The following is a 22,190-nucleotide window of genomic DNA, read 5'->3' as shown; positions in this document are numbered from 1 at the left end:
ACTTGATTTTCCATGAATATAATGTGGTTCCTTAATTGTCAAGTTATTATTTTAATATGGTATCAATAACAATTTCCATATTTCTTCCTCATTTTATCCTCTTTTTCTTCCTGATTTAACCTTTCTCATGGATTTGGTGAACTATGCTGACTTCTTTACCAACTATTTTGACCCTTATACTTGCATCCCAATGAGAACCCTACCTTTATCATCGTCTCTTCTCAATTTAACCACACTAATTATCATTTTTGGGCAATATCCATGCATATTCCTTGGATCTCCAATAACAAAGATAAATCTGTGGATGGTAATCTATCCAAACCTCTTACCTATTATCGTCTATATTTTCCATGGATTTGATGCAACATTATGGTTCTTTCTTGGATTCATCGTGAATCGACTCCAGAACTTTTGAAAAACCTGAAAACAAGATTCTCCCAAAGTGACATCTTCATGATTTTTGATATTCAAGTGGAATTATACAAGATTCAACAAGGTAATATCCATATCTCTGATTATTTCACCAAAATGAAAATGCTTTTGGATGAAATAAAGAACTATCGTCATATTCCATATTGCAAGTTTTTTATTCCATGTAGCTGCAATGATATCGCTTCTCTCCAAATTTACCGTGATCAAGATTATATGATTTGATTTCTCAAGGGCTTTGATCATGCATCTTTTAGTCTCAGATCATGCTCATGAGCCATCTTCCTAGTATTGATACAATTTTTTCATTAATCGTTCAACAATAAAGAGAGTTTATTACTCTCCTCCTTGAACCTAATCTCATTGACACACTAGAAACTATTGATGTTTCCACAAGCATATTGGAAAATTCTCAACAAACATAACCTAAAGTCACATCTATATGAAACTGACATGGTCCCTTTAGATGGACCAATTGTATGTGTAATCATCGTGGAAGAACTAATAACGCTATTGACACTTGTTTTGTCAAGCATGAGTAATCCTCTCAACGATCAGACAAAGAAGAAAATGTATGTTTTAAAGTCTCAAGAGAAGAAAACGACACTGAGGTAACAAATCTAATTTACAAACAAATGTTTAAGTTAAGTGCTAAGCTTAGTAAAGATAATGATAATTTGGAAAAGAGCATCGTCTATTTTAAAGAGTATAATGAATTTCTAGAAAATAGCAATACATTTTTTGGTAAATAAATAGTCAGTATTATTAATGAATCTTTAAAATCAGAAAAATGTGAAACCTGCTCATCTTTGAGAACTTAAGTAACCAACTTGCATGAAATCCTAGAAAATTTTACTAAAAGATAAGTTATATTTAATTTTGTCAAATCAAAGAGCTTTGTATGATAAAAATGACTTAGGTTATAAACCTAATAGATCATTAAGTAATACTTGTCATGCTAGGAAGAAATCCAATCGCTCTGCTTTTAAATGTAAGTTTTATAATAATCTCAGCCGTTTGGAGCCTTATTATTATACAAAATTAATATGGTCTAAAGTAAATAACTTTAGACCTCTTAAAGTCACCAACGCGCCAAGACCAAAAAATATTTGGATACCAAATGTGATTTTTTTTTTGCAAGAATACTTTGCATATTTGAAGGAGCTAAATACACGTTTGATAAAGTTGTGTAAAGCATGTGTATACTCTAAGTATACAAGTAAAATATGACGTATGTTGTATTTAATGATCTTGATTAATCATGGTGTTTCTTGTTCGTATTGATGATGTTGGTCAATGACTTTGATGATCATGAATCCTCTTAAGAGTTTGAGATAAAGGATCTTTGATGATCGTGTCACTTCTACGAATTTTTTGAGTCAACTCTCATATCAAGCGGTTTGTAGAGATGAAAAATTGACAGAGATTTGTTCCATCCTATGAGGGGGTTTCTCAAGATATATTGAGATTTTATAGTTAAAATACCTAATAGAGATTAAATCGGAAAAGTCTGATTATATCCTCTAGCAAGTGATCTTATATATGCTTAGTGAATATTATTTTATCACTAACATATTTTTTAGTTTAATTTATTTTTAGCAAGGTTTCCATGAAAAATATGAGAACTTTTAGCAAGAGGTGCTAAATGTGTTATAATAAATTATATTTTTGATCTCTCTTTAGAGCGAAAGTAGGTTGAGTCATATTTTTTCACATATTAATATAGAAATAGTAAGCATGCAAAAGTACTTTTATTATTTTTGAAACGATCGGATGTATAATTAAAAAAGTAGAGGAAACTATATATTTAATTTACATTATAAACTTAAATAAACTCTTGAAAAATATCAATGTTCCATAAAAATGAGCTGAATGAAAAAAATTGATAAATACCAAAAGTGTATATATAAGGAAGACTTGAATAGTAATTAATATGTGATACGTAGTAAATGTAATATTTGTTGATGATTGAAACGAATCTTGGTATAATTTATTTTGAGCTAAAATATCATATTGTCTTTCATCATACATCAATCTATTTTCAAGAAAGTCTAGAACATAATTATTTTGATACAAAATTAGCTTAAACTCTTTCAAGCTTCTTCTGTTCTGTTTTTTTATGTGCAGGTGTTTCTCAATTTCCATCAAACTTAGTTGTTGGATATCTTCACTAGACAACAATAATTCTACCATAGATATTCAAATTCATGTCAATTGATTATAGCAAAAACAAAATTCAATATTAAAGGCGACTATTATCTTTTAAAAAAAGTATATATTAATATAACATTGATTTTTTTTTATAATATAATTTATTCATAAAGAATTCCATCTCATAAGTATCTCCAAGAGCTACACCAAACATGCTTTGGGTGATTCATCAAATTTGATAACAACATTGTAACAAAAAGTTTTTCGTAAAAATAGTCCAAAACCCCAATTATAAGCTTTTTTATTATCTCAATGAATTCTATGTCTTATTGTAGAAACCTCATTGCAAAACATGCTTATCGAAAACTTTTATATTTGAAGCTCTTAAGTGTCTTGAGATCATGATAACTTGTATACTCTTTCTTCACGATCAACAACATCCTCGAATAACACAACTATCTGGTTGTTTGAGGGACCCAAATTAAGAGACCAATTATGTAACCTCTTTTCCTTGATTTTCAACAACTTTTTCTTTGACATAAATAAAATTTGATACAAATTATCCATACGTCAATAATTTTGCTTCCTCATATTCTCTATTTTTCACAAACCAAGAAGTAAACATTTATTCAGTGACACTCAATTTAAGAAGGACATTTCCTATTTGTTCAAAGTCTTTGTAGTATATTGAATTCTATCACTTAACATAAAAAACCAACATTTCAACAGTTGAATTCCTTCGATTAATTGAATAAGAAAATATTTTCCAACATGCTTTGCTTGGTGAGACATATCTACAACCAAGATATTGTTTGATTATGTCATTTCCATCACTTGTTGTTTTACTTGGAACGATAACAATTGAGATCCTATTAAAACCCATGTTGATATAGTTGTGTGTGTGTATATATATATATATATATATATATATATATATATATATATATATATATATATATATATATATATATATATATATATATATATATATATATATATATATATATTGAAGTACTATGATAACACCGCTCCATATTGATGATGATAATATGACTCTTTTTCATGTGCTTGAACTTGATATTTGACTTTGATCTCCCCCTTCATAAGATGATGATAATATGACTCTTTTTCATGTGCTTGAACTTGATATTTGACTTTGATCTCCCCCTTCATTTAAGCTTATATACTTTGACACTCTTAGATTAAATTGATTTTTCGGAGCAATTTCAATCTCTCTCTTTCAAGCATTGTGTAACCATTAACTAAGAATTGTTGGAACAATCTCCTAGACGATAATAAAGTTTTAGCCTCTTCACATCTCTTTTGGATTCTAATGTCAACCATTCTCGAATAGTAAGTTTGTTTCTTGGATTATCTTTAAAAATGTCAAGATCTCGGTGGAAAACACTAGGTCTATAACCATCGTCCCCACAAGGGAATATCAATGGAAATTGGTAAGCCAAATATCTCGCATGAAACTCATTAATTCGTTGTTGTTTCCCCCATTTGCTTTGCATAATAATATCTCTTTCCTCAGTTGTGTCAACGTTACCAACAATTAATGTTACTACCTCATTAATAATTGGTTGGTTGTACAATCTTCGGATCTGTAGCTCTATTTAAAATTAAACTGAGTTTTAAATTGTGGACATTGGTTTGATTAAGTTGTTGTCTTTCTAGTAGGAAACTTTAGGCATTTGTGTTATAATTGTATAACATATCGGATAATTTCTGAACGATTTGGGGATAAATGTTCTTTTTGTTTCTAGAAGAAAAAAAATGGAGACGTAAGTATCTATAATGCAAATTTTATATTGTAATAAAAAAATATATGATACTCTTATCGTAAACCTTCCATTTTATTGGGTGAGTGTCATTTTGATGACAATAAACTTCTAATGCAATGACAAGATTATCAATTCTTATAATAGGCGGACTGCAACTATTATTGAATTTGTTATCCAACTTAACACCTAGTGAAGTGAATGCAAATATCATATTGTAAATTCTAAGTAGTGATTAAATACTCTTCATGTATGTAGCATTATGTTCAAATAACATATGTGATAATAGTTCAGGAGAATGTTTTAAGAAAGAGAACTCAATTTTGCCATTTTCACAACATAAATTATACTTGTGATTAAAAACTCTTCATTGTGGTTGTTCATCCTCACTTGATATCATCTTACTCCAGTTCAATTTAGTTGCTTATATTATAGTTTTAATTTTCAATTATTATTTAAAAGTTTAAAAAATAATATTTTCTATTAATTGCGGGGCTCGTCTTATAAGATTAAAAAGACAAGGAAAGAATACAATAAACCAAGAAGCATAAATATATTGAGTATACAAATAGTATTTCCTCTTGATTCCTAATCCTATCTTTTGCATGCCCATTTCTATGACCTTAATAATGGTTATCTATCGATTGACGTTACAAATTTAATACACAATCGTAGAAACAAAAACATAAAATAAAAGTTCGAAACTAAAATAAAATAATAGATGCAAAATTCAAATTGATAAGGTGTTGTTATTTAACTTAGTTGGCGTCAAAGTCAAGGCAACTAGTACACGAAAGAAAATCAAATTTAGTAAAACACATTCTAAGTTTAGTGCTTTCTTTCTTCATCATTGTATTTTTAAACCTAATCCAAAATATAGTATTATTTTTCATAATTTCTAATTATTTCCGAAACCTGAAACCGGATTTCACGGACGGTTTGTTTACCGAACCGGGTCTCCGTCTGAGATTGGTGGGGTCCACCTGAACTGAATTCTGAAGCCGGAGATGGATCTACCTGCACACCAGCGTCCTTTATTTTCGGACCGAGTAACCGTCAACGGCGCCGTCACGCCGCTTGCTCTTCTCGCCGACGGTAGGCTCTGGTGGTCGGAAGGGATCCAACGCTGTCTCTCCCTCGAAAAAGAGGTCCTCGGATTCGTCGCTAGTGGACCCTACATCAAACTCAAGACGCTCGTGGAGGCTCGTGACGGTTGCTGCACCACCGGTGCCGCGGGCAGACTCGTTCCTAATGACGTCGTTTTTAAACCCTCATCGGATGAAACACATAGGCTCTGGTGTCAGAAGCTTCGCGAATTTATTGATTCTCTTGGTAACCTAGAGATTTTGAACTGTTACGGTTGTGATCTTGTTACTGTGAAATTGTGTTATGGATTGAATTGAAGTATGGATTCTGATGATGTAGGTCGACCTAAGAGGTTGCTGGTTTTTGTGAATCCATTTGGTGGGAAGAAATCTGCTGTGAAGATTTTCGCTGAACAAGTTAAACCTCTTTTTGAAGATGCTCAAATTCAACTCACTATTCAAGGTGATTTAATTCTTTCTTTGCTATTGCTATTGATTTTTATGTTTTTATTTTTTGTTCTTGTTATAAGAGAAGTCGAGATTAACAATTTAGATAGAAACATGAAATTGATCTGCCGGAGGTGAAAGTTGATCAATGTAGCTGTCGACATTTAGGGTTTGTTAGTTCTAGATTTAAAAAAATGGATTTTTTTAGTTGTATTATTAAAATTGGGTTTTATAAAACAGTTTTTCAAAATGTTACAAGTTTTTTTACATTCTTTTTTTCTAATTTGAAAGATTAATTTTGACATCCTATAATATAAATATACATTATTGAAGATCAAAACATAGTCGAAGTAACAATTTTTTCAAAAAATTGTATCTCAAAAATAATTTTTATGAAAAACTATTAGAATTAGCTTTAAAAAATTAAGTGATTTTTTGAAATTTTAATATTTAAAAGAAGTTTCAATATAACGATAAAATATCTAAAAACTTAAGAATAACTATTCAAACAAAATTTTCATTTGAAATTTTTATGAAAAATTTCTTTACAAAAATCATTTAAAAAACAAAACAAAAGAAACGGGCCCTTAGTGGGATAGACTTGTTGGTATTTTTTTTTTATTCAGTTTGTTTTCTTTCAGAAACCAAACATCAGCTACATGCCAAGGAGGTTGCTTGTTCGCTTGATATAAAGAAGTATGATGGAATTGTTTGTGTTAGTGGAGATGGAATCTTGGTTGAGGTTAGTTTCATTGCCATTTCTTAGAATCAAATTTAAGACTCAAGTTATGTGTGGGTTGATATAACAGAATAGTGGATTCTCATTGAGTTCATGATTAAACTTGGTTTACACCGAGAATGCATCTCCTTTAAACTCAAAATAACCTGTATAGAATTATTAACTGGGTTTGTGTTTACCCTTTGAGGCATCTTTCCAAGATATTCAGTTATGTGCTGTATCTGTTTATGTATTGCCTTTTTTAATCTTACAAGCATCACACATTTTAGTAGGTTGTAAATGGGCTTCTTCAAAGAGAGGATTGGAATACAGCAATAAAGATGCCCCTTGGAGTAGTTCCTGCAGGTTTATTACTTTCGTCTTTTTTTCTCATGAGGATTTATATAATTTGACTCGATTACTTCAAACATTTTACTAAGAACAAGTGGGACGCGAAGCTGTGGCTTATTGATTGTTTGTCAGAAACAGTGAGATTAGGCTAGTATTGTAATAGAAATGGATTAGGAGTTAATAGGAAAAACAGGAATTTTATTCTAGGCGAGGCAAACCTCAATCTTTAGCTGACTATGTTGATACTAGAACTAAGATGGAGATGGTGAATAAAGAAAACCAAAAGCTTCTCCTGGCTCTCCTACCACTGAAATTCCAACTGAATCAGAAGTCTTCTGACTGATTCTCCCTCTTCCATGTCAATTCCAGCCCCTGTTCCCTATTTATTCTCACTGCCCAATTAACTCTACTGGACAGTTACTGACTTACAGTTGTTAGTCCTTTGGTTCTAATCTTCATTACTGCTCCTATTTTTTCCACTGTAAACCCTCTTTATGGATTAACTTTCTACCAACAGATTTACTAATACGCTATTTGCTGGATTTTGTTTAGAAGGTTTATCATTTGTTATTGGCTGTTCATAATGAGTGCATGTGTTACTACACAGATTTAGTTATGCCAAGCTAATAAGCTCTTTCATACTTTGTAAGGTACGGGAAATGGCATGGCAAAATCTCTGCTTGATTCAGTTGGCGATCCTTGTGCAATATCCAATGCCGTTCTTGCTATTATACGAGGTTTTAATCCGTTTATGCCATTCAAGCATGTCATACCCTAGCTATTTTATTTTGCCCCTTTTTCTATGATGTTATAGAGAATAAAATGTGTATGAAATTTTGACAGGCCATAAGCGACAGCTTGATGTGGCTACCATCACACAAGGAGAAACCAGATTTTTCAGTATACTAATGCTTGCATGGGGTAATTACCCTCACCATAGACTTGACTATGCCAATGAATATGCTAATCTAAGTTTTTAGTTTCTTGGAAAATGCTAACTTGTGTCCTAAGGGCTTAGGGCACAAGTTGAGAAACCAAATATGAAAATTTTGTTTTGTTAATTGTGTGTTGACTTTTTTAAATGTTGGAATTTTGCTTTTTTCAACACAGAACTTTCTATTTTTTGATACTTGAGTTTCTTAACTTGTTCCCTTGGGGCAGAAGTTAGCACGACCCTAGTTTGTTACGCTTTCCTTTTTGTTTATATAATCCAGATTTGAGCCTACATATGGCACCAAATTTTGACAATAGTATTCACTTTGATACAATATGATATCATCAAATATGTTATGGTATTTCAGGTCTAATTGCTGATATTGACATCGAGTCTGAAAAGTATCGGTGGATGGGAAGTGCTCGTTTAGATTTTTATGTTAGTAAGCCATTTTATAATGTTTGCATCTTGTTATTTTTATATTTCACTGAATATAAAGTGGCCCTAAATGGATTGTTGTTGCAATTATCTTTTTTTTTTCTTTCTGTTAATGTCAAATTTTAGTAATTAGTTGTTAGAAATGTTAGTGGGGGAGTTGAACCGTCAGCCTCTTATATCTCCAATCCTTATGTTCCAAATCACCTTATCATTCCTATGTTGCAGTTATCATTTAACACTTTAACTTTGTGTGTTTTACAATCTTAGTTTGTTTGTGACTTTAAGTATAATGCTCTGGATTACTTAGAGCGCAAGAAATGTACCTTTAATTTCATGGACTCAGATGTACACATCTGGCAAGACACACTTAATGAAAGTGCCATTTCTAGTCCAATGATATATTCTTTACTTCTCCCTCTCTAATTTCAATGCGCTACTGTTCTCCATCCTGCAGCTTCTGCCTGCTTAAAGGTTTTAGGATAATCTTACTTTTCTGTATACATCCCCGAGTAACAGATCCAAAATATAAAGGAAAAAAACAAATGCACCATGGCTTTGTAATCAGAATCTTGCCTTTGATTTTGAGATAAGTTTCTTACCTACTGTTAAATCTTTCACTTTGTGCATTATACTTTAAAGGGTAAATCTGAAATCTATTTGCCATTATATCATAAATGAACAGTTGGTGGGGAGCTCAAGCTTAAGATGTAACATAAGTACATAACTATACTATACTGACTTTGCTTTTAACAGTTTCAAACTCGTGTTAAACGTGCTCTGCAATTATTTGAGAGATGGGAGTTGGTCTTGGTCATTATTGTTTTCCTTATTCACTTCTCTCCTGCTATAGGCTCTCTGTAGATTATTCAATTTGAGGCAATACAATGGACGCGTTTCGTTTGTGCCTGCACCTGGGTTTGAGTCTTATGGGGAGTCTACCAGTTACCCTGCCAAATCCACTATCAAAGGTGACAGCAGTGATCCAAGTGAAGGAGCACATGTTAATTTGCAAACACTTTATTATCAAGGACCTGAAATAAACTTGGAAAATATGAATTGGAGAGTTATAAACGGACCCTTTATTAGTGTCTGGCTTCACAATGTACCTTGGGGAGCTGAAGACACAATGGCAGCACCTGATGCAAAGGTCAGTTTTTGTGAATAAGAATCTAGGCATATCTTTTACTTTCCCCGATAACACAATTGCATCCGTGGCAACAGCTTCATTAGGAGGATGAATTTTATATCAATTGCACAAATTGTGATGAATGATGTTTGCATCTTAGTTTGCTTGATTTTAATTGTTGCTACTATACGGATCTAAGTGGTTTGATTTTTCGTAACGATTTTTTTTCTCCCTAGTGAGGTAAGTCTGATAATCATTCTATTATAATTTGTTAAATGCAGTTCTCTGATGGTTATCTGGACCTGATCATTTCGAAGAATTGCCCAAAGTTACATTTGTTGTCAATGTTGTCAGGGTTGAGTAATGGAGAACATGTGAAATCTCCGTATGTCACGTATCTGAAGGTGTGATGTCCTTATATACTCTGTAATACTTTTTGTAGCAGTTGCTTTGAGCTTCAAAAGAGTCTTGGCATTGATTTATGTGTATAACAAAGTTTGCTAATGTGTATATATCTTGCAATAAATTAAAGGTGAAAGCTTTCAGTTTGGAACCTGGTTCACGCACCAAGGACCAAGAGAAGGAAGGGATTATAGATTCAGATGGCGAGGTTTTGGCAAGAGGGAAAGGAACCTACAAGTGTGAGCAGAAGGCTTTGATGGCCTATGATAAATTGCAGATAACAGTGGATAGAGGTTTAGCTACACTTTTTACCCCTTTATGATATTTTTGGTTTAATTATTTTCGCGGGCACATTCCACTCAATGCAATACCGTTACCGTTCACACGGTGGTATGAACATAACCTTCCATGGGTTATAGACAGATCTTGTACAACATCAGATACATCAGATGTATTGTATAGCAAGTTTCCTTTGCAACAAGAATTTGGCGAGGGTTAAATTTTTTTGGAATATTAATAAAGGAAATAATTTTATCACGCTTATCTTTGGTAAAAGTACAAGATTTAGCTTCTCTAAAGTGATACACTTCCAAATTTCAAGTGTAATAATAAATATTTAATAAACTGGAGATTGCAATAATATATGCAGTTATATACACGTATAACGAACCATGAAGTTGTTGAAAGTTTAACAGTTGATTTTTTATTGAAAAAGCTCTGAGCAAAGTACAATTGTGCAATCTGAATAGATCAAAGTTTACGAGAATACAAACCCAAGTGTTACAATCATTTGATTTACTATTACTACATAAAAAGACACACACGCCTTAAGAAATCATCACTCAAGACAACACCAAATTAAATATGAGAATTATTAATCACACACTAAGTGGTGGAAAAGACACACTATGAAAGTACATAATTGTTGTTCGGATTTTGGAAATGTATCTTTAGATGTACCACAAATTTCATTCAAAATAATAAAAATTTAGTGGCATCCAATATATTTTTCAAAATTTATTTTGGATATGTATTTTCGAAACAACTCAATGCACATCCGATGCATTCCTCACTGAAATAATTTTTTTTGATATAGATTGTTATGGAGATACATATTAGTATTCACACTGGACAAACTTTGAAGATGTATATTCGGAATCACATCTGACAGTAATTTTTGACTTTGATTCATTATGTACCATGATGAATTTGATAATATGTTATAATTTTTATTTTTTTATAAATTAAATCATACAAAAGATATGAAGAAAATGACATATAAAGTAATAAATCCAGAGTACACAATGAGTCTAAATAAGTAAAAATAAAATACAACCGATAATAAATTTATAGTACAAATACTATAAACTACGAACTCGAAACGCCCTGTCTTCGGTACTGTAGTGCCTTCGCATGACGCGCTCAGACAGATGAGAATATGTCAAACGTGAACCACAAGTCAACCATCCAGAATAAAATATAATGACCTCCAAGTGGTACGTCTCACGCTGAGTGATGTAAGAATATGAGTATGTCCTCTGCTACCAAGCAGTCAAGATATACTCGGTATGGATTATTCGTTTGATTTCCCGTGAGCAGGACGAATGCAGAAGCACGTGGTATATTTTTAGTGTATATTAGAATACATGACCAACTGAATATGCGTAGGAAGTGTTGGAGGATCCAAACCTGAAAAAATAAACAACTAAACCATTATTAACGGCGTTGCGAACATGTTATGAGAATGACACATAAACACTAAAAGATGCAGAAATATAATGTGATGTAGTCTGTCACCTGTTTGGTCTTCCACATACAACATTCGAATAATTTGGAGTAAATGTAGACCAAACAAGCGCCCCTTAATTGTACTCATGGATCTGTTCGAAGTCATTGAATTATCGTAGATATATGACATCCAAATAAGTGACACTCTTGTCCATAAAAATGGACGTGCCAATCAAATACAACAGGCTCTCTGAGTGTATGTTTTGTGCTACGCAACCTACTCGTCATCACTAACAACTTGTTATGCTCTATACATCTTCTATGTATACACCTTCTTCAAGAATCTAAACCTAGCATGACACCCTCGGGTGACTTCTAACTCCTATGCCATACGCAAACCACAATATAACGCCAGCATCTTACCATGAAGGATGTTGGAATAACCAATATTACTTATACAATATGAATCCAAACACCATTAATATTTCGAATCAATCCAACAACACCCGAGACGTCAGAATTTTCAAGGTTACTGCCATCAATATTCAAAATCATATTACTATCTTTGTGTGCATTCTATGTGATCGTTTTAGTTGGATGAGACAAATTATGTATGAGAAAATATTTAACTAACAGATTAATATAATTCAACGTGATCTGTTTCAAAGTATAGGAAGATACTACTTCATTCGCAAGACATAATTTGTTTCTAGAGCGCCACAACCACTAGCAAGCAGTCAAAAAGATAGAGTAATTTCTAAAAGATAAGATAGATATTAATACATAAAAAATAGGGCCAATAGGTATTTTTCTTCTTGACATATAGGTGATCGGAAAAATAGCAAGTATACTATTTTACCTTTTGTAGTAATAAAGGGGAAATCCCCCGAATGTCGATCTCAATGGCTGCAAGTGAATATCGAGTTCAAATCATCGTTCAATTAAACAAAAATTAGTGTTGGATTTTTGAATTCAAACTTATAAAAATAAAGGCAAATAAAATAATGCTGTAAAATAAGGGTTTGCAAGGGAAGATGGACAATGTCATGGAAGTTGTATAATTTGTCCATGTAACAACTCTGAGTCATTATTGCATCAACAAATATCAATTATTATCAATTCTCAATGGTATTTTCTCCCAAATCCTTGGTGAGAAAACCTTTAATCATTCCACCATATTTTTTATGTCCATAGGATTATCGGTGAGATTAAGCCTTATTATATCAAGAATGCTCTAGTTCATACAGGGTATCCCTAGTCCTAGGTGATATTTACTACAGAGTAATCTTATGAAAATTTTACCAATGGCGGTCCAACCTAATTGATAACCATACAACAACCTCGATTGATCCGAAAAAGAAAGCACTAAACACATCAAAAGATTACCGTAAAAACAATATTATCAATGCAATAGTAAACTCAAAGTCATTACAGATCTAAATCAGGGACACCTCTAGCATTGGGGGTTTAGCTACTCATATTGTTCACAACAAATTCAAGATAAAAAAAATACACACCACAAGTAATTTGGATGACTTGGATCTTCAATTGCTTCCGTTCATGAAAATCTCTCGCTCTTCGAATTTCTTGATCTCTCTAATTCTCGATCGTCTGACAATTCTTTGTGTTTTGCTTTCTCCTCCTTCCAAAAGTGTCTTCTTCTCTCGTATAAACTCACCTAAAATAGTGAAAGTCCCTTGGCAATGGTTGTAAATCCCCAAAACGTCCTTGCAGTTCAAACCCTGGTAAAAAGCCCAAAAATATGAAGATTTTGCACTTGGGCTGACACGACCCATGTCAGGCCCCTGTCTTGCCATCAGTTTTTGTTTGTTTTGCCTTCATCCTGACACGACCCGTGTCAGGTGACACGGGTGGCTGTGTCAAGCTCCCCTGTATTAAGAAATCCCATTTCCTCGAACGCCGGAACCTTCAATTTTCTTGCCTTGAGTCTGTTGGATCTTCTACTTGAACCTGGAGGGAATAAACACAGACACTCAAAGCATAAAATCCCAAAAACACAAAATAAAACTAAAAATTTATAAAATGCTTAAATAACTTGCAGAACTGAAAACTAACTTAAAAGGTACCATAATGCGCACAAAGTATTCCAGAATCCTTGATTTATTGTCGAATAAGTAATGAAAATATAGTGAAAATGGTGACCGATAAATAAGCGACTTATGGTTTTCCCCCTATAATTTTTTTCCAAAATTGAATTTTACTATATGAAGATTTTGTTCCTTCAGGCCTTTGAGTGATTTGAGTTAGTCTTAGTGCCTATGTGTCTTATAGAATGACAATTTTTATTTGTTTTTCAATTTTTTCATTAGACTTGTGACAACTAATGACATGTCACAATTTGTTATATGGAATTATTTATTGAATCAAATTGTTACTCATATTCCATTTTATGTCCCACTTCATCTTCTCTCTCAAAAAATAGTGTTTCTTCTCCCTATCTCGAAGCTTTCATTCAACTTCATCTTTGTCCAATCTGTATCTCGGCCAAGGCTCTTCTTCATTCCGTATCATAGTTATTGTTCTTTCTATCTCTATAGGATTTACAAATGGGAGGAAGTAGGAATTCATCAAATGAGAATTTGAAGGTAAAAGAGCTACCCATATGTGATTGTTAACTAGACGTGAAGATGCGGGTTTCAAATATCCATGAAAGCCTAAGAGAAAGTTCAAGAAATGACAACATTTTGGAAAGGTATGTATGCTTCAATAAAATTGTTACAATGTATTGTAAATCTCATTATTCCCCAAACTCTTGTGGGTTATTTATTTGGGATGATGAACTAGATTAACTAACAAGGAAATCTCTAAATAAGGAACTTCCCACAAGTCTGGATATGGAGTACAATAACTCTGAAGCTATACTTGGTTACTTTAGAGAGTTTTGCAAGGACTTTAGGAAAGAGTTTGGCAAGGAATTTGACAAACAATATGGAAAAGACTCAAGCTCAAAGAAGGTTTAAAAAACAAAGAACCTGCTACAAAATAAAAAGAAGAAGTCTTTTTAGCGAATGGTTGCCCTTATTATGTCATTGTTTTTTTTTTCTATTGTTTATAATATGGTGTAACCGCCAATGTCAATTAGGTTTTAGTGCCTCTAAATATCAATGTACTGTTGGTTCGAAACCTCTTAATTTCAATGTAGTTTTGGTATAAGACCATTTCAATTTTTGTATTGTTAATGTTTTGGTTTAATGAATGATTGAGATTGAGTTACAATTTAGTAGAATCATTGTAATGATATATTGTTTAGAGTCATTGTAATAAGAAATGCTAGAAATGTGCAACTATTTTAAGTCCAATTGTTAAAATGTAATTAAAAAAAACACACAAAGTGGAATTGTCGAAAGTAGATCAAAATTTCATTACAAAAAGCACAAAAAATGCAAATGTCTAAACAAATAACACATAATGTGCAACTATTTTAACAAAAAAACAAGTAATTATGCAACTTCCATAAAATTATCAACAATATCACTAAGAAAAATCTCCTAGAAATGTCACCCAATAGCGCATAACCCTGATGCATGTCCCTAGCCTAGGGTATAATATAACCATAGTAGATTCTTGAGTCAAAGTGCACTCTTCATGTTCAGTTATCACAATGGTTCATCATTTCTAGCTTATGGGCCTTTAATCGAGTTGATTTTCAAAGTCCACAATATGTCACTTGATCTCTTGTTGACTTCATATTTCACCTTCTTTGCTAGTTTTGGATTTTTCTTCACTAGTATAATTCTCCTATCTTCACTAATTGGTTCGATAGAAGCTGTAACAGTTGTTTTAGTAGCTGGTTCACAAACTGTGCCAATAGAAGCCCGACTAATTGTTTCAGTTGCGGGTTTAACATGTTTAGGTACATGTATTCTTATCCTTTTCAATTTCAGTTTCTTAGTTTGAACATGGGTATGTTCATCCACATGTACATCATTTTTCTCATCCACATTTGTATAATTTGGTTCATTAGCATGTTCAACAATTGGTTAATCAAGATACTCAGTAGTTGGTTCAATTGCATTAGTTGATTCATGTTCAACAAATGGTTCAGTTGAAACAGTTGGTTCATGTTTAACATATGGTTCAATTGCAGTAGTTGGTTTGTGTTCAACAGCTGGTTCATTTGCAGTAGTTAGTTTTTTATAGTGTTCATAGGATTCTTTCTCTACAACAACAAAAGAATTCAGTTATGTACACCTATCAAAATCTACGACAACAACATATTAAAATGAACCATTACCTTTCTTTTCAAAGCATTTGGATCATGAGTTGGTTATTTGCATCTTCTTAAGTTATGGCTCATTTTATCACATTTGGTACATCTATATGTAATTCCAACTCTCCTCAATCTTGAACCACCCTCACTAGATTCCCTGAACCTAAGTTTCAGTGGTCTACCAGGTCCTTTCTTGTACAAAGAATGGTGTAAATCATTTGCATCAATTCCATGCCACATATCCATTCTATTTATTGGGCTTATAACAAAATTATAACAAAGTGCATACCTTTTCCTAGATTATCAATGATCCACAAAACTCTCTGGTTTTCGTTGTTTATAGCTTAATGTCGCACAAGCATGTCTACAAGGAATGCCCATCAAAACCAAAAACTAACATGTACATGTTCTTGTACTAACATCAATCATAAATTATTGAGTGTTATATGCATGTTTTACCTCCCATTCATCATTCATATATCAAAATAGATTCTAGTGATCACTCATGAAAACCTGCTTATCTAACATCTTCTTTGGAATAAGCATTATCATATGTTCCCATCAATCTAACTTAGTTGTTGTAATTGATATCATATTAATTAGGTAGCTTATAATCCATTCACACATAATTAAAATGTGTGTATCCCTTGCATCCAATATTATGGAATTAAATTATTCATATATGTTATTCATCAATACATCATATTTAGGGTAAGAGCTAAAGGCATGCTTACACCAAGTCTTCATTGGAACTTTCATCAACCACTCTCATGCCTTTATATCAATTATCTTAAATTCAAGCATTTTTTCTTGCCATGCTTGATAATATGTTTATTTGAAGTTGGAGTGTCCTATACCAAAGACATCACTAGAGTGGATGACACATTTCACAAAAGAGATTGAAATTTGGTTGGATCACTTTCTGAAAAGGATAGAAGAGTTCACAAAGTTGATTGACATTGAAAATAATCAAATAAGGAAAGGTCAAAGAAGGAACTTCCAGTAGGTATAGATTTAGGTGGTAACACATGTTTTGATATATTTTAGTTTTTATCTAACAAATGAACTCATTTTTTGTATGCAATATTATCAATGATGTAATCTCGATACAATTTGAGACATACATAATGTATATTCTACATTAATGTTATAGAATTTGGGGGTAATTTTTAGACATTTTTTATGTTTCAAAATTTGACCCTGCATTTTAACTGGTTTTGTATGAACAATCCTCTAGGTGATTTCAGATATGTATCTCTGGACACACCTCATTTTAATTGTAAAAACAATTAAATAAGGGATTTTGCGGATGTGCATCTTCGTAAAAACCCTTATTTTGTAAAAAATAGGGCGTGTCCGGTTATGCATATCCAAAACATGCATTAATGACATGATATATATAAACATGGGTCTCATCCCCATGTTCTTCAAAAAAACACAACACACCATAATAAATACATATCCCCATCTTGCATTTGTGTATTTCAATGACGCAAAATCCCTACTTCAATTTAGGGTCTCAAATGACCGTCTCTCGTTGGTCTGAAATCCAAACCGAATGCTCTTTTGTGATATCTAGAAAATCAAAGAGTTGTTAAGCTCGAGTATCGTTCACCCTCGATGGACGACGAATGGAATACATGGTTCACCAAGCTTAAGCTGAAGACAAATAAAGATTTAAAGGTTATGTGGAGTATATTTTATCATTACTTATCAAAAATGGTTTGATTCATGTGGATGCGAGGATTGCAATATCGACTGAAGATATTCTAAAGATGTTACAACGTCATAAACCACCAGTTTGTAATGAAATGTAATGTTAAATTTATATTAACGATTATCTACGTAATGTTAAGTATTTGAATGTTAATTTGTGTTATTTTCCCAACATTAACATTTGTGTTATTTTCCCAACATTCTGCAATTGTTTATTATTTGACCTGATAAAACTCACTGAGTTTTGGATTAAGGATTGTTACAAAGATGCATCTCAGGACTCGTCCTAATGTTGATATGGAGATGTATCTCTATTCTTTTAATACATTCATTAGTGCAAACAGATGAGCCACCCTTATTTTGTCACACACACACACACACCCTTATCAATTTGCATTTTTTATATGAATCGGTTTGGGATTTGAACACCCATAATCTTTGATCCATCAAGCAACAACTCTAGATCCTTTACACTGAGTACTACTGGGTGTACGAAATTGATTGACCGCCAGCCTCCTCCTACAAGAACCTATTGGCGCTACTTTCCTCGCACGGACATACGAGTCCTCTATGTCACCCCGTCTCGCTCAAGCCATAACTTTAGCTCTATCACGCTGTCGAGAAACAATCATTGTTGGGTCATGAGAATGAGCATCAATATTGGGTCAAGAGCAACACACAAGAATGAGAGACACATCATATTCACCTAAAATTCTGAGGTGATAGGTATGTTGATTCTCCCACTTATAAATGCTTAAGTTTCTACATTTATAATCAATGTGGAACTCCAACTCATCCATGAGTAGGGGTGTTCACAGTGCGGTTTGGGCGATTTTTGCGATAAAAATCACCCGAACCGCAAGAGAAAAAAGCATGCGGTTCGGTTTGGTTCGGTTGACTTTTAGAAATAAAACCAAACCAAATCAATGCGGTTTGGGTTGGTTCGGTTGGTTCGGTTTTTTATAATATTTTTATTGAGCCATATATACTCCTATAAATAACGACATAACTTTGTGTTTAGTCATTCATATATTACTAAATAACATCAAAATTCATCATAGTTAGACAAAAACGTTTTATTCAATATACAAAAAACCATATTAGACAAAAGTGGAATAAAAGACAAATATAAATAGTAGCATAAAATAATATCAAAGACATTATAATAAAATATAAAAAAAACATATGAGATGAGAGATTAGAGAAGATGAAAAAAAGAACATAAGAGATGCGAGATTGAGAAGGAAAGTGCAATAAAAACGTAATTGAAAGAGAAAATAGTAACATAAAAGATAAAAAAGAAAGAACATAATAGAAAACTTATTAGAGTAGAATATGCGAGATCTACATGGAAAAGAAGATGAGAAGAATGTGTGATACTACTATGAGAGATTTAAGAAGGTTGAAATTGAAACCCTAAGTGTGATTAAGAGAAAATCGTTTGTAATTGTAAGGTTAAAGCATACTAGGTTTGAGGTTTGGGTTGGATGTGGGATAAATGAACTTTGGGTTGTAACATAATGCGGTTTGGTTTGGTTTAGTTCGGTTTGCAAAATACAAACCGCAAACCAAACCAAACCGTGCGGTATTATTAAAAAATGACTCAAACGAATCCGAACCAAATGCGGTTTTTTGCAGTTTCGATTTGGTTTGGTTTGCGGTTTTCTATTGGGTTGGTTTGGTTTTGAACACCCCTATCCATGAGTGACTTGTTATTCTCAACAATCATGTCATTTGATCCTCAGGTGCTCACTGAACAAAAATTCAAAAATATTTAACCTACCGAATTTTTCCAAACATCCAGAAAAAATTAACATATTATCAAACTTTACGGAGAAAAAAAAAAGTAAAAATTCATACATAATTTTGCATTTCTTTAAATAATATGTAATAGGTATGCATTGTTATCATTTTGTTTTCAAAAAAAGTTGATAAAATTTATGCATTTTTATTGTTTTTTTCATAAAGTTTGATAAAATGTATGTATTTTTATCATTCTTTTTTATAAAATCCGATAAAAATACATATATTATATCGGATTTTTCATAAAATGCAGTAATAGATATGCATTTTTATCAAAAAATTTTAAAAAACCCATAAACATACGCAAAACATATGGATTTTCACCAATTTTTTTGAAAGCCATTGTAAAAATGCATGGTTTCGTATTAGTCATAAAATTCATAAAATGCGAGAGAAGGTTTGAGAAATCCAATAGTCTCCAAAGCTTTTCAAAATTTTAATATCTTCCTAAAATAAATTACAATATGGTGCAAGATTAATGTGAAAAAACATGGGGTGTGTGGAAGTATGAGGCCAAAGTGGGGGTTGGAGGATAAAATCTTCTTAAATTACCCAAAATTCATGCAGGCCCATATGTTACATTCACCTATTATTAATTAATAAAATAAAAATTTCAGGTTTTGAAACAAAACCCTAGCAACTTCTTCACGGGACAGAGACGGCCACAGCCACCGCCAGCAAACATCATCCACCATGGCTACCGCCCCATCCCGTGAACTCTCTCAGAAGGAAGCCGACATCCAAATGATGCTTGCCGCCGATGTTCACCTCGGCACTAAGAATTGTGACTTCCAAATGGAGCGTTACATTTTTAAACGCCGAAATGACGGTAACATTCAAATCTCTAGTGTTTTTCGAGTTTATTTTTATATAATGTATTTGACATTAGATGGTTTAGATCGAGATTTTGAGGATCTGGAATCCAGTTTTCGTATGAGTTCTTTATTTATATGTTCTGTTTATGAAAAATGAGTTTTTTTTTTGTTTTGTTTTAATTTAGGGATTTACATTATAAATCTTGGGAAGACATGGGAGAAGCTCCAACTTGCTGCAAGGGTTATTGTTGCGATTGAGAATCCTCAGGACATTATTGTCCAATCTGCTAGGCCTTATGGACAGAGAGCTGTTCTCAAGTTCGCTCAGTATACTGGAGCTCATGCTATTGCTGGAAGGCACACTCCTGGAACCTTCACCAATCAGCTTCAAACTTCCTTCAGTGAGCCCCGTCTTCTCATTCTCACCGATCCAAGAACTGATCACCAGGTTTCACAATTACTCTTTGTTCAATTTTTGTGCATTTCATCAGTTGACTATTTTGGCTTTGGCCCCTTTGATGGTCAATGTTACATGTTAAATTTGTGATATTTCATGAATGTTTGTTTTTAATTGTATTGGTTTGTGCAGCCAATCAAAGAAGCTGCTCTTGGAAATATTCCCACAATTGCATTCTGTGACACGGATTCTCCTATGCGGTATGTTGATATTGGAATTCCTGCTAACAACAAGGGAAAGCATAGCATAGGTTGTCTCTTTTGGCTTCTGGCTAGGATGGTGTTACAGATGCGCGGTACTATTCGTCCAGGCCTTAAGTGGGATGTGATGGTAAAATATTTTTTGTTATTATTTCTGTCCGATTCTACCATGTTATGTATTCGTATGTTGTACCGGAGGTTGAATTTGCAAGTTTAGAACAAGTACATTGTTTCATACTTCATTTTTTCTTAAATCCAGGTGGATCTATTCTTCTATAGAGAACCTGAAGAGGCCAAGGATCAAGAGGAGGATGAAGTTCCTGCCCCAGATTATGCCATTGCTGACTTCAATGCAGCTGTTCCATCTGATGGTCAGTGGCCCGCTGCAATTGATCAACAACCATGGACAGATGCTGCTCCTCAGCCTATTCCAGCAGTTCTAGCAGTCAACTGGACAGCCCCAGAAGCTGGTACACTATTACTTGCTCTTTAATAATTCCTAGACCAAACTGAAGTTTTAGGCTCTTCACATAAGCATTTATTTTGGTTTTCCCTTGATATCCAATTTGTTTTAGTGCTGTCATTCTTCTAAAATTTATTTTTTACTCTACTATGCCATCATTTATTCCGCTTGTTAATTCTCTAGTTAAGATTTGTTAGGATAGAATTTAAAGCAGCATATTCTGTAGAGTTATTTTTTTCAGTTGATATTAGAACTATGTATTCATGTTTTGTTGATATAGAATATTTTTTCAGTTGCAGGGGACTGGGGTGAAGCTGTTCCAGCACCACAACTAGTTCCCACACCCGGAATTGAATCTGTGCCAGCAACCGGCTGGGAATAAACTAGTTTATGATCTTATGATGTTCCATGTTATGATCTAAGTTAGTTTTACCTTTTCCTTCCCAAAGTAAATTTGGGTCAGACTATTTTGTTAGCATAGGAACATTTTTCTTCGAGTTTTGGTATGAATCACAGAAATATTGTTTACGACCTGTGAGATATATTAAGTAAAATTGTACTTTTTTTTCTTGATGCAGTTATAATTAGTGAATGTGTTGCAATTTTTTTAGCCTCCATGTTCTTGTTGATGATAAAATCAAAATACTCCAGTTTTTCATGTTTCATTCCAGATTAAATTTCAACTTTGGTTTTAAATGTCTATGGTGCTTTAATTTTTTTGGTTAGGATATGGCTTTTTAGAGTCAAATTTAAGCAAGCATGCAGGACTCCTTTTTGGACCTTTTTGGTTTGGTAATGTTTTTACAATTTCATATCAAAGGGGGATTACTTTGCATTCATAAAGAAAGTGAAAAAATAATTTATAGGCATGAGATGTCTACTCTTTTTTTATAGTAATTAATTAATCCATTT

The 22,190-nt window shown here is 32.9% G+C and overlaps 2 protein-coding genes across 3 annotated transcripts; both read left to right on the top strand.

Moving 5' to 3' along the window:
* The first annotated feature begins 5,145 nt into the window (after positions 1-5,145).
* LOC127082781 (sphingosine kinase 1) lies at positions 5,146-10,402 on the top strand. Of its 2 annotated transcripts, XM_051023021.1 has the most exons (10): positions 5,146-5,696; positions 5,790-5,912; positions 6,538-6,638; positions 6,908-6,980; positions 7,616-7,702; positions 7,809-7,886; positions 8,267-8,337; positions 9,188-9,484; positions 9,745-9,867; positions 9,996-10,402. In XM_051023021.1, exons 1-10 carry the CDS (start codon positions 5,372-5,374, stop codon positions 10,185-10,187), a joined length of 1,470 nt encoding a protein of 489 aa, XP_050878978.1. In that variant the 5' UTR covers positions 5,146-5,371; the 3' UTR covers positions 10,188-10,402. The 2 variants fall into 2 exon arrangements, with proteins under 2 accessions (XP_050878978.1, XP_050878985.1); XM_051023028.1 differs by lacking the exon at positions 5,146-5,696 and having other exon boundaries at positions 5,838-5,912; positions 6,905-6,980.
* Positions 10,403-19,857: 9,455 nt separating this feature from the next.
* On the top strand, positions 19,858-21,888 carry LOC127082772 (40S ribosomal protein SA). Its single transcript, XM_051023011.1, has 5 exons — positions 19,858-20,172; positions 20,344-20,606; positions 20,748-20,945; positions 21,075-21,285; positions 21,572-21,888. The coding sequence occupies exons 1-5, from the start codon at positions 20,037-20,039 to the stop codon at positions 21,658-21,660; spliced, it is 897 nt and encodes a 298-aa protein (XP_050878968.1). The 5' UTR covers positions 19,858-20,036; the 3' UTR covers positions 21,661-21,888.
* The last annotated feature ends 302 nt before the right edge of the window (positions 21,889-22,190 follow it).

Source organism: Lathyrus oleraceus, chromosome 1 (assembly GCF_024323335.1).
Source record: "Lathyrus oleraceus cultivar Zhongwan6 chromosome 1, CAAS_Psat_ZW6_1.0, whole genome shotgun sequence".
Lineage (NCBI taxonomy): Eukaryota > Viridiplantae > Streptophyta > Magnoliopsida > Fabales > Fabaceae > Lathyrus > Lathyrus oleraceus.
The sequence above is the reverse complement of the archived record's forward strand: the minus strand, read 5'-3'. Positions and strand labels throughout refer to the sequence as shown.

What these genes read in the sequence shown, in the direction of transcription:
- LOC127082781 (XM_051023021.1), top strand. Translation starts at nt 5,372, where the DNA reads ATGGATCTACCTGCACACCAGCGTCCTTTATTTTCGGACCGAGTAACC. An exon ending in CCTTGGAGTAGTTCCTGCAG is followed by an intron (nt 6,981 to 7,615) that starts GTTTATTACTTT and finishes ATACTTTGTAAG; the next exon opens with GTACGGGAAATGGCATGGCA. An exon ending in TGGCAGCACCTGATGCAAAG is followed by an intron (nt 9,485 to 9,744) that starts GTCAGTTTTTGT and finishes TGTTAAATGCAG; the next exon opens with TTCTCTGATGGTTATCTGGA.
- LOC127082772 (XM_051023011.1), top strand. Translation starts at nt 20,037, where the DNA reads ATGGCTACCGCCCCATCCCGTGAACTCTCTCAGAAGGAAGCCGACATC. An exon ending in ATCCAAGAACTGATCACCAG is followed by an intron (nt 20,607 to 20,747) that starts GTTTCACAATTA and finishes TGGTTTGTGCAG; the next exon opens with CCAATCAAAGAAGCTGCTCT. An exon ending in GCCTTAAGTGGGATGTGATG is followed by an intron (nt 20,946 to 21,074) that starts GTAAAATATTTT and finishes TCTTAAATCCAG; the next exon opens with GTGGATCTATTCTTCTATAG.